The 14,110-nt window shown below is 30.7% G+C and overlaps 1 protein-coding gene and 1 long non-coding RNA gene across 4 annotated transcripts; one reads left to right on the forward strand and one right to left on the reverse strand.

Moving 5' to 3' along the window:
- LOC100819869 (uncharacterized) lies at positions 1-6,524 on the reverse strand. Of its 3 annotated transcripts, none has more exons than XM_014777288.3 (3): positions 2,578-6,524; positions 1,134-2,444; positions 1-223 (listed from the first exon to the last, which is right to left on the reverse strand). In XM_014777288.3, the coding sequence occupies exons 2-3, from the start codon at positions 2,249-2,251 to the stop codon at positions 175-177; spliced, it is 1,167 nt and encodes a 388-aa protein (XP_014632774.1). In that variant the 5' UTR covers positions 2,252-2,444; positions 2,578-6,524; the 3' UTR covers positions 1-174. The 3 variants fall into 3 exon arrangements, with proteins under 3 accessions (XP_014632774.1, XP_003526088.1, XP_014632773.1); XM_003526040.5 differs by having other exon boundaries at positions 1,134-2,491; XM_014777287.3 differs by having other exon boundaries at positions 1,134-6,524.
- Positions 6,525-12,048: 5,524 nt separating this feature from the next.
- LOC106799201 (uncharacterized) lies at positions 12,049-13,908 on the forward strand. The gene is made up of 2 exons (XR_001388983.3): positions 12,049-12,383; positions 12,461-13,908. It is a non-coding gene; the product is annotated as an uncharacterized lncRNA (long non-coding RNA).
- Positions 13,909-14,110: the final 202 nt, after the last annotated feature.

A 14,110-nucleotide genomic window follows, 5' to 3' on the forward strand; every position in this document is an offset into this window, starting at 1 on the left:
TTTTGCAAGCCCTTATTTATTTATCCAAAAATAAATAAAGCAGTGAAATGGGGAGGGGGGTACTAAAATGATTACAATGATAGTGCCCGATAATCCCAATTACCGAAAGAAATATAAAAATGAGAGCAACATAGGAATTCACTTAAAGAAAACAATCTATCCTTGTAGTTGTTGTCACGCTAACCAATCGTCATCCATACTGTCAATATCTCCAATATCCATGCTGTTTGTAGCATTGTCAAGAAGAAGAAAAAAACGAGAAAAAGAAAATAGATTAGGCAGCATATATAGATTGAAAAGTCCAAAACCAAAAAAGTAAGCATTATTTGGATGTACGCCGCCACATTAACTATACTATTAGTCTATTACATGGTCCATGACATGCATCAAGAATCCACTGGACCAAGCCTCACAAATTGACTGTTCCACTAGGCCTACAAGAAGCCCAGGAAGAAGGAAACATATACAATAAACAGCATTCATATGACCAAGAACAAATCATACACCAACACAGACAGAAGATTGCCTTTTAAGGGGTACAATTATAAACCATTTGAAGGTTTCACATAGGGTTTTCAACCCACCCACCCCCAAGCTACCCGAGTTTGGCTAAAATGCGAAAAGAAAGAACTGTCTAAAAAAATCAATAGAGACTGAACAAAAAGAAAACTACTTGAATCTAAATCGTGCTCCATAACCAAGTTTAGCAAGTTCAACTTGAAACCGGAAACCGGCCAGGATAATTACTATTCAATTGCATTCCAATTGAACTCAATTTACAGATCAGCCTGAGCTGACTGGATCACATCACACTCCAAGTTTCACTAGGACTTGGGATACTGAATGACTCCGTAAGATCCAAAAGAAGAAAAGGCACAATAAACTTATATACAAAATTATCCCACCAAGAATTAAAATAACAGTAACGTAGATCTTCTAATTCTGTAGGAGGAGAAAAGATTGAATCTTTGTGTGTAAAAAAAGGTGAAACCTAATTAAATCTCCCCCGTTAAAAAAACACTCAAACAAACTGCAGACTGCCCTGTTCCTTTTCCTTAATAAGAGGTACAAACAAAAAGTACTTCATAAACAAAATTCATTTTCAAAAATTAGGAAACTTAAGTTCAACTTACCAAGGCAAGGAAGACTCTTGAAAATAATCCACCGAGCACTGCTCTAAGCAGCTCTCGTTCGCATTCAACCAAGCTGGAAACTCCAGAAGCTGGTCAAAATTATTGTATGCAACATCTACAGTGTTGGCTTCATGTGCCCTATGTTCCATGTTTTTCAAGTACTTGAACCAACAAGCTGATTTGACCAAATTCATGGTGTCATTCCATTCCATTTGATATTGCTCTCCTAATGATCTCATCTCTGCCATACCCTCATCGTCCATGGCTGTGTGTAAGCCTCCAGTGACCTGGGTTGCAGCATTGGATTCAATAGTATCCACCAATGAAGAAAACCCCTCTCCCTGTGATATTCCAACGGAAGGAAGTTCCTGTGGAGGAGAAGATGAGGTTGCAGATGAGTAAGAGGATGATGATGATGAGTTATTGAGGTGAAGGGTAGCATCTAAGTTGTTGAAATCTTGTAAATTGAGATTCAATCCTAAAGTCTGATTTGGAAGCACGAAATTGGGGTTTTCAGCCATAAGGGGTGGTGGAGTAATTGGGGAAGCAGCAGGCCAGGTGTAAGAATTTGGAACCAAAGGAGGAGGTTGGGATAAATCATCCATGTCCATGTAACTTGAAAATTTGGTTGTGCATGCTGGGTAAATTCTGGGATTTCTCCTAGACTTAAATTTTCCATCTTGGTCAAAACTTGGGAACTGGGATGGCTGGAGAGATACTGATGGCCTTTGCTGCTGTTCTTGGGCTTGTTGCTGCTTCTGTTCACTTGCTTCTTTCATTGCTGCTCTGTGAAATTTCAAGGCGGTGACAATCTCCCTCCGAGCCTCTGCCATATTCAAAAGCCTTTCCTGATAAGGCCTACTGGTGTGGAGTCTCCTTCTAACTTGTTTTTTTTGTTGTTGGGGTTGTGAGGACTGTTGTGCCTGACGAGTATCTGCGACTTTGCCATGTTTTGTTGAATTTTGACCATGGGAAACGCCACCGTTCACAACACAATTTTGGTATTTTGGGTTCATGAAGTCTTTTGTTCTAGAGGTGGTTAGTTGTTTCACTAGACCACGGATGCAAGCACCAGAGAGAGGAGGTTCTTCAAGCTTACTGAGCCTATCTAATTCCATTCCTTTTTTTCGCTTCTTACTTTAAATAGGATCGACCTCATCTATGTGTGGCTAGGTATCAACTTCCCTCTAAAAAGATTTCAGAAAGGTGATAAGTTGGTGGAATCAAATGGGTCTTCTCCTACAATTCTGAGGGACAAACAAAGTACACAATGCAGAGCCAGATAGTGATCAGAAGGAAGTCCTGGTCCTCCTGGATGGCCTCATGAGCGTTATAAATAGTTGGGGACAGCCTAGGGCCTTTAAAATATTTTGGACTTTAGTCTACAAAGAAATATTGGACTTTTCCTTGTTTTGGAAAACTACGTTTGTTACCAATTTATTACCTGCTTTAAATGAATTCGTCTGAGTGTTGGTCTCACCATGCCATATCTTCAATAGTAACACTAACTTGCTTCACTTTCGTGAATACCTACATAGCTTTTTTCTTCTACACCACAAGGTCTTTCTAATAGCTTTCTATAGCATATCAGCATAACAAATTGAGTTTTCACATTCCACTGGAAGATTTGTTAGAAAAATTGTATAGTACAAAGAAAATTTACAGCACGAGAAATATAAACAGAGAAATAACAACCATTTCCACAGAATATAACAATGTATGAGAACAAATAAAGGCTCTTAAAAATGTAAGCCTTCCTTTTAACGAGATGCACAAAAGAATAACATGAACATAATATTACCGTAGTTTTTAGCTTCATTATTCTCTCAGAAACTATTGAAAAATATCATGAAAAACTATCAAAATAGAAAGACACTAATATTTTCTAAAATCTTAAAATAAAACAAAACAATGTAAAAATGGAGATTCCTTATGTAACTTTTATTTTGAAAATATATACATAGGGGTGTCTCAAATAAAAATCCTTTTTATGGTTAAAAAAGAAAATTATAAGTTTGAGTCATATATCCATACATAAATGGTCAAAGTTAAAAGTTGGTAGTCATCTAACCACTTAAAAAAGTCATCCGTATTTTTCTTTTAATCTCTATCATTCAAATATTATCTAACAGTCTATATTTGTATTTCTCATTTCTCATAATAAGATTTCTCATTCGTTGCATTCCTCCTTGTGTGTTTAAGCAGGACCAAGTTAAATATTAATTACTAATTACATAAGGTAATGATATCCTTTAAAAAAAACACAAGTAATGGAGAAACCTTCCCCAAAATATATGAGAACCTATTTTTGAAAGAGCCTTGCACAAAAATCATGAGTTAGAAGCAATAAGTGTGTTACATTTGTGAATCAACAATGTGTTGATGATAGTAATCTTATGGAGCACCATTGTCCAAACGAAAGCTTTGACTATATTCGCTTCACATTTCCAAATATAATTTCAAGAAAGAACATCTCTTAATTTGGAAAATGTGTATGAAACAGAAAAAAAAAAAAACACTAAAACATGAATCAAGGCTCCAAACTCTTAGTGATTCACGGGATGATGAGTTAATATTGTAAAAGGAAAAATGATTTTAATTCATTTCTCTCGATATATTGTCTTATGGAGAAGGTTTGATTGGTTTTAGTCCCTATCTTTCAATTCATAAAGAAAGTGAAACTTTTAAGAAAGCTCAAACTTTTTGTGTAAATTTTTTTTGAGGAAAATAAATATATTTTTAATAGACCAACTCTTTTAAATGCTTATGTTAGTAAGTAAAACTCTTTTCAAGCACAATTTACTTTGTACTAAAATTTAGCATATTTGAAATAATAAGAATGGTAGGGTTTAGATCTGCTACTATAAAATATGCAATATTAGTATAGTAAACGAACGATTTATTGACAACACAAATTTCCTAATACAAACCTTAGCATGCCAAATTCAGCTTCCTTGCAGTTCTACATTATTGAACAAAATACTGCACATTTTTACTGCAGAAAAGACAAATTCAATGTGGATAGTTGCATGCTATGTAACTCTGTGGCCAATAGATCCTTTATAGCATCAAATATTAAAGATCAACCCTATAAAAAGCTTAAATGGTTAGGTGAAGAATCATGAATAAATTTATGATTTATATCTAACATATGGTATTTGTCGTATGAAATAGAAATATCATGCATTCATACCGAAAAGAAAATTATATACATGAACTAGCATGGAACAAGTTGGATTTGTGAATTATTCTTGCAAGTTATAGGCATGAATTATTCAATGTGACAACGTGTATCCTAAAAAACATGCCAAGGAATGAGAGAGATCTCCATCACAGCACAAGTGAACATAAGATCACATTCAATCCATAAAAACTTTAAGATATTAGATTTGTGGGTCCTTATTTATAAGTTGATCAACTTGCTCATTTCTACTCAACACTGGACTTTTTCTCAACACTTGTCACTTCAATAATTTGTCCCTTAAATGAGTCTCTTCTACATGATATGTTCTACCTCAAGGGAAAGTTTCATAAACACAAGAGAGGTCTCCATCAACAAGCCACAAGCAAGCCACACAAGTGAAGTTGACTTTACATCAAACCCAAAACCTTAAGACATTAGGTTTGTGAATCTCTCTCACTTAGAAGTTTTCAACTTGTCCATTTTTATCTGATGTGAAACTTCTTTACTAAAACTTCTCATCCAAGAATCTATCCCTTAAGTGAGTGTCTCTTCCACATGATTGTTCCTTCCTAAGGAAAAGTTTCATAAACACAAGGGACATCTCCATCAACAAACCACAAGAAAACCACACTAATAAATTTGACACCACAACTAACCCAAAATCTTAAGACATTAAATTTATAATCTCTCTCTCACTCTCACTTACAAGTCTCTCAGCATGCCTATTTATACCTAATATGAAACTTCTTCGGTCACACTTGTCATTCCAAAAAAATATCGACTCTCATAATCAAACGAAACAATCCTACCAAATATCTTTTTAAACCAATTTAACTTTAGTAAGAATCATTATAGACATAATAAAATTTATCATCGATCTAATTATTGTGACATTCCCATCTATATTAATATAAGTTTAAAAAAATAAATGAAAAATATAAAATACAGTTAGGAGTAATCAAATTATTGTGTCCGATACCGATAGATGTTCAACGCATACGGTTACTGTCTTAAAGCTACCGTTTTTCATAAAAAGTGAAATGGAAGAGGATAGGCAAAGGCAGAGGGAGTACTTATGGCGTTGAACAATTATTGATATTTTGGTACCTTGTCTGCAACTGCAAGTATTATGGGACCAAACTTCTAAAACGTCAGCAAGAGCCTAAGCAGAACAAGTGAAGAATCTTCATAATACTGTTACAACTTTGCCTTATATTTTCTACATATTGCATGCCAGGAGAGAAAGTCCAAATTTTCTGTTTAAACAAGTTGAATAGCATCTGTTTATTCAGGGAACAGAGTACTTGGACAAACGCATAGTTTATTAAAGACAAAAACACTCCATCCCCATTTCCCTCCTCCTTTCAACTGTATCTATGTGTACTCTTCTAGCTAACGTCAGCCTTCTCCTAGTAAGAATTTTCAGTTTCATTATTTTACCTAAAAATGGCAGTGGCTTCTACATTTTTTCATTATATCATTTGGCTAGTCAAAACGGATGTGAACAATCACTTTAAATGATAAAATAAATAACTTTAATTTTTGAAGAAAAAATTCAACTGTAAAATAGTAAATATTATGTGTAATACATACATAACAAATCATGCAAGTGTTAGATCTGTTAATTTTTTTTCTCTCAAACAATATTTAATCCTTACTCACTTTCAAGGAGGTAAATCCTACCAGAAAAAACCTAGGTAAGGAGAAATTATTAGATTTCCTCTCCATATACATGATCGAGTTTTTCAATCTACACAATGAGTTAATAAAATCTAATTATGTGTGATGCACTTGTCTGAGACTATGATACTAATCATGGTTATCAAACTCTCGAATTAACTCACTAACTCTTATGAGTTTACGATCTCACCTATCCTATGTGAGTTGACTCAAGTGTAAACTCTCTTTTTGGCAGACTCTGGATAAACTTGATAAACCCTAAGTAAACTCGATAAACTCTCAAGTTTACCATCGAATCAACGAGTCATCAAATCAAAAAAATTAGACTAAAATATAATACATTTTGGATTGTTTTATGTCTGTCTAGTGTTTAATATACCTTTCATTAGTGTGTTGTTCCCGAATAAAAAAAAATTCACTTTTAATAACATCAAACTTTTATTCTCTAATAACATCAAATCCTAAACCAGAATGATCTACCACTACTATAACATCTGCAACTTATTATCTAGTAGTGATGCATTATTAAATTTAATTATTTAAGTATTGTGAAACTTATGACTTATTATTTTGTTTTATTATATTGCTGAAATGCTTAATTGATATATTATTTATAGATATTTTGATATGAAGTAAACTTTTATGAATTTATGAGTTGAGTCCACGAGTCAGGTGTATAAAATTCTCACAAATCTACTTAATTTCTGCTGGGTAAAAGTTATAGCTTGTTACAAAGGACTATAATTTATTTCTTATAAATAGGAAAGAAGCTAATAGTAGATAAGCCTAAGCACCCGAACACATTTATCAAATTGGGATACTAGATTTTTAAACATTCTTATTCGAGTCCAGCACCGTGTAACTGAACTTTATGCTACACTAGACACTAGACCACACTCCCGTATTAATAGTTAAAACCCGTAATTGGTACAGAGAGGAGACATGCACCTGAGAGACTAGTTGAAAATTCTAATAATGCAATGCAACTTCTTAACTCCATCACAAGGAGGGGGCATGACATTTCACATAAAGACAATCATACAATACAATACAAGTTGCAACAACTTCAACGGCGCCATACATGATACATACATCCCACAAGATAACCTTCATATATAAATAATATTAATAATAACTTGCTGATGTAGGAAATTGTTATTAGGCAAAAATAAAAATTACCAATCCTAACACTCGCTTTATTAGAATAAAAAAGAGAAAGGGATAAGAGAAACAGGCCTGTTGTTGCGGTTTGGATAACAGCGAAAAATGGATGGCTGTGGGTGCGTGCGTTCTTCTTTTTTTTTTTTTTTTTTTTTGCAGTTGTGATCAGAGATAAAACCAAAGAAAGGAAAGGAAAGGCAAGTAGGCAAGTTCAGCCAATCCCAGCACACGACGCAGGTGCAGAGCAGATAGATAGATAAAAAAGCCTTTTTCACGAATCATACGCTCCCACTTTCCTTGCCTTCGATTCCATTCACATTTAATTTCACCTTCAGCCACCACACCACTCCCCTGTATTCCCGCTATTTCCCCCTTCGCCCCGACTCTTCTCTATTCTCATTTTTATTTGTTGCCCATAAAAACAGAACAAGCACTTACTTGTCAAGGCCCGTTTGGTGTTTCACATAAATCAATCTTTCAAGTGTTTTTTTTACACAAATATTTTTTTGTATAACAAGATATAGTAATAGTTTCTAATACTCTGATTTGACACCTTATTAATCTCTTTTTATTAGGTCGGCCTATTTGAAAATAAAGTGGTATGTCATTTGCGTTTACATATTAACTTGAGATTGAATCTCAAACATTAATTTAGAAACCCAAATGTTGAATCATGTGCCAATAACTTTTGATTTTACATAAAATATTATTAATCGATGAAAATTTAATAATTTTTTTAATGTTTTACTCTTTATAAAAAAAAATCATTGATTTTTATTCCTCATAAAATTTAAATTATTTTTTATCCATATCACACTCATTATTAGTTTATCGATTTTACTGTTTAATAGAAGGTCAAGTTATCATCTTAGGTAACTCCCACTAATTTTTATACTACAATGTCATCATGTAATACTTTATTTATTTATCTTAAAAAAAGTAAAGACCAAAAATAGTTATTTCAATTTTCAGATAAATTAATATATATATATATATATATATATATATATATATATATATATATATATTAATTATGTACTAAAATCAAAATTTGTTCATTTTATCTATACCAATAATAAAGGAAATATCTCTCATTTGGTATCTACATTTAATTAGATAATTTTACTGTTAAACTTTTTTAAGAAAATCTAACCTACATTCATTTTTCACTACTTCTATATTGTTGTTACTTTTTTTATTTTGTCACTCTTTTTTATTAGTTGTATTTAAATTTTTTATTTTTTATTTAAAAAATTAGAAGTCTCTTCTCCTGATAGATACTAAAGTCAATAATTTTAAATTTTTGGAGATACGAAAAAATAAAAAAATATATTTATAAGATCAAAATCAAAACATGTTCATTTTATAGGAATTAAAAATATATTATAAATGGATAAACAACTTATGAATTATGCATTTATTCATTAACAATGTAGTTTTTATATTTTTTAGACGATCAATGTAGTCTATACCAATAAAAGGGCAAATTAGTCTAATTGTTTTTTTAAGCTAGGTATGTTGTGAACTAATTTATCACAATATTTTCATATTTTTAAGTTTATTTTTTGAAAATGTTTTTATCGGAAATATATTTTACTTGAAATATGAATATTTTTTTTCAAAATGTTTTGTTTAAATCATAAAATAATTTTTTTAAAAAAATATAGAGAAAAACATTAATAACGTTATTTTTATTTGATTGAAGAAAAATGAAAAAAATAAAAAAAATTAATTTCAAATTCAATTTCATTTTTTATTTTCTTTCTATTATTCCAAACGCAGTTTTAATCCTTATTGTGTGTCTAATTTTGAAAACCACTTTCTTCTTCTTCTACTAGTTGCTATATTTTTCATTTGATGAAATTAAGTTCCAACTTCTAATGGCATATTAGTTTATTTATGTAGTTTTTAAATTTGAGAACCAGATAAAAAAGGACCAAATTTATGTAATTTTATCTCTGAAGCAATTAATGTGATATTTTTTGTGTACAAATTGCTACCTATGTAAGTAACTATTCTGAGAAAAAAATATATTTGAATATCTCAAATGTTATTCTACTTAGTGAGAATTTAAAGAAAAATGAAAAATATAGGTGTGATAAATATTTTAATATGATAGAAAGAGTGAATTAAAAAAATAAAAATAATAATAATATATTTAAATTAATGAAGGGTCCAAATATAATTCTTCTTATTCTTAACAGTTCTCAATAATCATAAAACAATTCCAAAACTCATTTTAAGTTCATAAAATTTGCACAATACAAAAAATACTATTAAAGTTCATTAATCTTAATTGTAGGGTTTAGAAATAAAAGTTAAATGAACAATTTCATCATGTCAACAGATATATTTCAAGAACATATTTAATACATTAATTTAATCTCTTATTTTACTTAAGAAATTTATTTTAGCTAAAATCATCGTTTTAACCTAAATTTATTTTAAAAAATTAGAAAACCCTATTTATAGTTTCTAATAATAAAAACCTTATTTAAAAACTTAAATTTTTATTATTTTATTTGTTTAATCTGTTCATTTTGTTTCTTTGTTTTTAAAATATTTAATTAGATCAGTTATTTTTTAAAATGAGTTTAATTGAATTAGACTAAAATTTATTTTAAATAAAATTAAGTTAAACCCATTTTAAAAGGTAAGATATATAATTAAAAATTCTGAAAATAAAATTATCTAGTTAAAAATTAAAAAATACAAAATTGAATCTAAGTGAAAAAAAGTAATTTAATATATTTTATAATTATGTTATTGTATTGAAGAAATATAAGGGCGCTGGCTGAATGAGGGTGCGTCCGGTGGGACCAAGTGCAGGTGGTGACAGAATTGATGTGACCGCTCAAATCCAAACCAAATCGCTAATTATCCTTTTCTTTTTATTTATTTTACTGAAAGTGATGCCACTGATTAATGCCACGTTGCCTCCGCCTCCAGACTCCAATCGGATTCAAGTTGCCACGTGGGAACGTCAGGAAAGGACTCACCAGAGGCCATGTCTTGAAGTCTCGTGTAAACACAATCATTCAACTATCACATATATTAAATTGATGCACAATTAAAATATTATTATTAAAGTTTATTATTTTTTAGTTCTTAAACTTATTAAAAAAAATTGTTTTTAGTTTTGAATTTTTTTTATCTGCTTTTAATCTTTTTGTTATTTTTTTCCCTCATTTTTAATTCCTTTCATTTTTTTTATCTTTAGTTTTTGTTCATTAAAATAATTAAAACTAACTATGAAAAAAACCTAACGACTAAGAATAAGAATGGAAAAAAAATTGGGGCCTAAAAGTATAAATAAAAAGTTTAAAGACTAAAAACATAAATTCAAAAAGGTTTAGGGACTAGAAAGATAATTTATCCTTATTATTATTAGTAGCAAAAACACATACTTGGACAAAAATTTACTTTTAGTTTAGGAGATTTATATACATTATATTTAATAATCAAAATACCAAAAAATTAATTTAATCAATGAAAACTTACCTTAATTATGATGATTCTTGAGTGAAAAAAATATGTTGAAGTATCAAATTGTAGTTGATATCTATTCAACATTAACTAAAGACAATGTTAAAATAAAATATATAAGTGAGGACTAATACTTATCTTAGAAGTCTATTTTGTAAGATTAAGTTAGGCTCCAAAACCATATTATAAAATGATATCATAGCTCATCTTGGATCCCATTGATAGAACTCATGTGTTTGTCACATTACAAGCGATTGTGATATGTAATTGTGGGCAAAGTGAAACATGATCACATCTTATATTGACAGAAGCTAATGTCGAAATAAAGTTCACCAACCTACATTCATAACTTAGGTTGATTGATTTTCATGAAATGAGAAATAAAGGAAGGGGAGGAAGGAAGGTGAAGAAAATAAAGGGAAAAGAAAAATAGATTTTTAAAATTTGCAAAAACCCGCATAATAAAAGAAGATTTACATATATATGACATGTTATATGAAAGAAATGAATCTTATATGAGAGTGAGAGAATTAAATCTGAATTATATAATTAAACATGAACGGTCAAGATTTAATATAATGTGATAACTTGAAAATTAAATCTTGATCCTTTATGGTATGATTATACGATTTGAATTTAATCATCTTACTCTCGTATAAGATATTTGATCTAATAAGGTATGTTCCTCTCTCTCTATCTCTCTCTCTCTATATATATAATAATTATTCTAAAATTGTTCCATCATCATTTATTTTTATAAGATCTAACGAATAAGATTGATGACTTATTATAATCATTATTAAATTTTAAAAACATGAATGACGATGATGAAAAATAACTTTAAAAGAATTAGTTACTTTGGTGTAATTTGATTTTTTTTTCTATAGATATAGTTTTTAAACAATTGTTTACAATATTTCTCTTCAGAAAATTACAACTTTTTAATTTAATGAATAATATTACATGGGCTAATTTCCTCCACTAAATTTCACTTTTCAGCAAGGCATCAAGCTCCATAAATTTGATACAAACAATAGAGACTTAACAGGGGGGAAATAACGTTAAAAAAAAAGGTTAATATAATGGGAGGGCAAAAATGAAAGGTCCCTTGAACTTGAGCTCTCATAAATAAAAAAGTGGTCTCCACTTGGGTTGGAGAAGGAGTAAATATACCAATTACTATAATTAATGGTGGTGTGAGTGATAGCTAGCAAAGATTAAATAATAGTCATTTATGAATTGGAATGCAGAGGCTCACACCATTTGTCTCCCTCAATTAACCGCCCAAATTGTTGGGTCACTTTCAACTATAAGCAGGCATGGCGGTGGGACCACTTAATTATGTGTTTTGTTTTAATCTGCAGCCACCTTTCCTTCTTCCAGCAGTATCCTCCTGCCGTGCAATGCCATTTGCTTTCATAATGATAATAAAAGGGAGTGGAGTCTCAATAGAGGAATGGTGTGAGAACAAGGTTCATTGACATTGATAGAGAGGTGTGACTGTGAGCTACGTACTAAGTTGAAACTCCCTTTTCATATTCTTAGGCCATGGTTTTCAAATTAAATGGCAAGTTGCAACCGATCAAACTCTAGAAAAAACCATCTTTATGTGAAATACAAACATTAAAGGTAACTTTTGCATTCTTGATAGCTATTGATTTGATTTTTGATACCCCATCCTCTCCACATAAGGATATATATATGATCGATAACAACATAGCAGCCGACTTTTTTTCGCGGTATGTATTCTGTTTCTGTGTTATGGTTCTATGTACCAACAAACAAACTAATGCGTAGTTGATCATTTACGTCACAGTTATATTCTGGAGGCAAAAAGGTGGATAATCTGTGAAAGGAAAATATTTTTTTCGACAATAAAAATAAACAACAAAATATTGTCTCTATTACCAAGTGGATGACAAGTGAGGTACGATTCAGTTACCATCATATTGGTTTTTGACTAAACTGTCACTTATAGATCGTTAGATATCACAATAATTGATTGTCATATGTTATATACGGTAGTATGTTACTTAGGTACGAGTATTAACTTTAACAAATGTTTTTTACAACAATACTGAGTTGATAGATAAATTGTACTTTTAGGAACTTTTTCAAAACTGTTTTTTAAATATTTTCAAAAACTCGAATGACAATGAATTATATTTTTAGGAATCAAAGTAGTGATTGTTTATCTTCTTATAAATATGCATTTTTCTTCCTCTTATATTCTATCAAATGAAACATGAGAAAAAAAAAACTTATACTTTTCTTCCTTTTTTTCACTTTCCCCACGTCAAACAACTAGAAAATTATTTCATTTTCTGCTCTTTTTATTTACTTTATATCTTTATTTCTTTCTGTTTTTCTTGATCAACCAAACATAGTGTTAAAGTTTAGAAATTTATTAAAAACTTTTATGTTGAAATGAGTACTCTTTTATTATATAGTTATCATCTCTAATTAATCCCCAAATCATTAGTGAGGAATTTATGGTTTTGAATAGATAATAATAAGTTGCTGTTAAAAAAATGTCAACTTCAATTTTTAACGTTGATTTTCAGCATCTAAAAATAATATTTTTTATTGAAAAGAAAAAGTATTTATATTTTTAAATATTTTTTTATTATCATATTATTGATATAATTAATATGTACTGATTTTGTCCATAGAAAGAACTGTGTGATGACCTAAAGTAAAGTTTTCTTAACAATTATACTTTCTTTTTTTTCATTCATAAGTTTAAACTGGAAACTCAATTTGTTTAAAGATGAATTATAGGGTGGGAAAGTTCATCAAACCCCACCATGAGAAACATATATGAAACTTTTACAATTAAGGACTAAGACAAGTGAAGAGCACCATGAAGACAAATGCGCTGAAATATTTATTAAAAATAAAAAATTCCCTTTAGTCTTCCCTTGGAAGTTCCAAGTCCCAACTCACCGGCCACCTCTCTGGATCGCCTTCTGCATCGACTTCGCCACCGCATTGACGGCCGCATCTGATCTGATCCATCCTTCACACCATGTAGTGCGTCACTGTCGACGCCGTAAGTATAGTGCTTTTAGGGTTGCCTTGCCTTGCCGTCGCACTAGTACTGTTCCGAGATGGAGAGCAGCGAAAATTTACAGCTTCATCCAAATGGTTCTGTTCTCCAATGGTGTAGACAAATTTATTGTTGTTTTTATTTTAATTAAAATTACAATTCTGTGCAGAACAAATAAGTGCCTTGATTGAGAGGAAAATAAAAATGTTTGTTTTCGACAGAGTAGAGTGATTGGGATCGGAGATGAAGGGGTTGAGGAAGGGGAAGAGGAAAAGCGTCTTTTCCTTCTTCTTCTTCTTCTTCTTCTTTTATAGATATTTCAGTGTATGCATTCCCATCGTAGTTTTATGTGTATTCACTTATCTAACGTCCCATATATGTGTTTGCCGTGGTGGGGGATTTGATGACCTTTCCAAC

This window comes from Glycine max, chromosome 6, assembly GCF_000004515.6.
Source record: "Glycine max cultivar Williams 82 chromosome 6, Glycine_max_v4.0, whole genome shotgun sequence".
In the NCBI taxonomy this organism is placed as follows: Eukaryota; Viridiplantae; Streptophyta; class Magnoliopsida; order Fabales; family Fabaceae; genus Glycine; species Glycine max.

What these genes read in the sequence shown, in the direction of transcription:
- LOC100819869 (XM_014777288.3), bottom strand. Translation starts at nt 2,251, where the DNA reads ATGGAATTAGATAGGCTCAGTAAGCTTGAAGAACCTCCTCTCTCTGGT. An exon ending in CAAGAGTCTTCCTTGCCTTG is followed by an intron (nt 224 to 1,133) that starts GTAAGTTGAACT and finishes TGCTACAAACAG; the next exon opens with CATGGATATTGGAGATATTG.